The 1,085-nt window shown below is 32.6% G+C and overlaps 1 protein-coding gene across 1 annotated transcript in view; it reads right to left on the minus strand.

Annotated features, from left to right (window-relative positions):
* The window catches only part of LOC119585833 (NADH dehydrogenase [ubiquinone] 1 alpha subcomplex subunit 8-like), a 6,274-nt gene that overhangs the window by 2,094 nt on the left and 3,095 nt on the right, over positions 1 to 1,085 (minus strand). The window contains exon 2 of the mRNA XM_037934562.1: positions 709 to 884. Coding sequence (XP_037790490.1) covers positions 709 to 884 — 176 coding nt within the window. The remainder of the gene's footprint in view (positions 1 to 708; positions 885 to 1,085) is intronic.

The raw sequence follows: 1,085 nt of genomic DNA on the forward strand, positions 1-1,085 counted from the left end.
GCATTAGATAATGATATCCATATCTATGGCAGAGACTGACTGCAAAACAGCAAAACTGCCTGAACGTATTTTTGCTACAGGATGTTTCTCGAGGACAAACTATGCAAAGGCATGAAATGTGTTAAACCAATCATTTTGCATATAATTGCTGACATTATTTGAATGTGGCATAAAATATTAATCAAATTAAAGGGATATACTAAGGAGGAAAAACACATCTAGCAACTGCCTTGCAAGTATGTGCACGAGACCCTCAATCTAGATGGAACGCATTCCAATATTTTTCAAATAAAGTTTATAAAGCCATAAATCCATAGAAACCTAAAACTAACATCAGTGATAATACACTAAATATCAGACATGGTTAATAGCTCAAAATTTGCCAGGCTGAGAGATTAAATTTTAGAAATACTGGCCACTGTAGAGGGTTAATACATGGAAATGGATATTAGCAGTGCTGTCTAGAACACTGAAACACTTTATTTTTCTATTTCCTTAACCTTTTCAGTGTAATTTATCATGAATTATTAATATACTGAATGACTTCTAAGAGGCTACATAAACAGAGTTATAATATATGTTTTGCTTGATTCAATTTCATAGAAAATGCTAACAGACATACATCTATATTATACTGGTAATTACTCTAGAACTCAAAGATTATACATGCAGTGTGTATTGTATTTTTTAAACATATAAGTTTCTTACTGGCGGAATCCGAGGTCCTTAGAGGACTTGTCTAAGCAGTTAGAATATTGAGTAAATTCCTCCAAGCAACTCTTCTTTATTTTACGGAAGAAATCAAGAGAACAGGCAGTCACGGCCTTCCCCTCAGAGATGCACTTGCGGGGATCTTTCTCTTCTTCACGGCACAGCATGAACTCCTATGAAAGAAATAAAAGTTTTTGAGTTAAAAAATATTTTATATTCAAAAAAGAGATTTCATAGAAATTACAAAAACAACAAATGCTAAAGTAATACACTGTACAATATGGAAAAGCAAAAGTATACTAACACTGAACAAGAGTAATCAGGCAATTATATCATATACATGGGTAACTGGAAAATTACAATACATACATTCT

This window comes from Penaeus monodon, chromosome 20 (genome assembly GCF_015228065.2).
Source record: "Penaeus monodon isolate SGIC_2016 chromosome 20, NSTDA_Pmon_1, whole genome shotgun sequence".
Classification (NCBI taxonomy): domain Eukaryota; kingdom Metazoa; phylum Arthropoda; class Malacostraca; order Decapoda; family Penaeidae; genus Penaeus; species Penaeus monodon.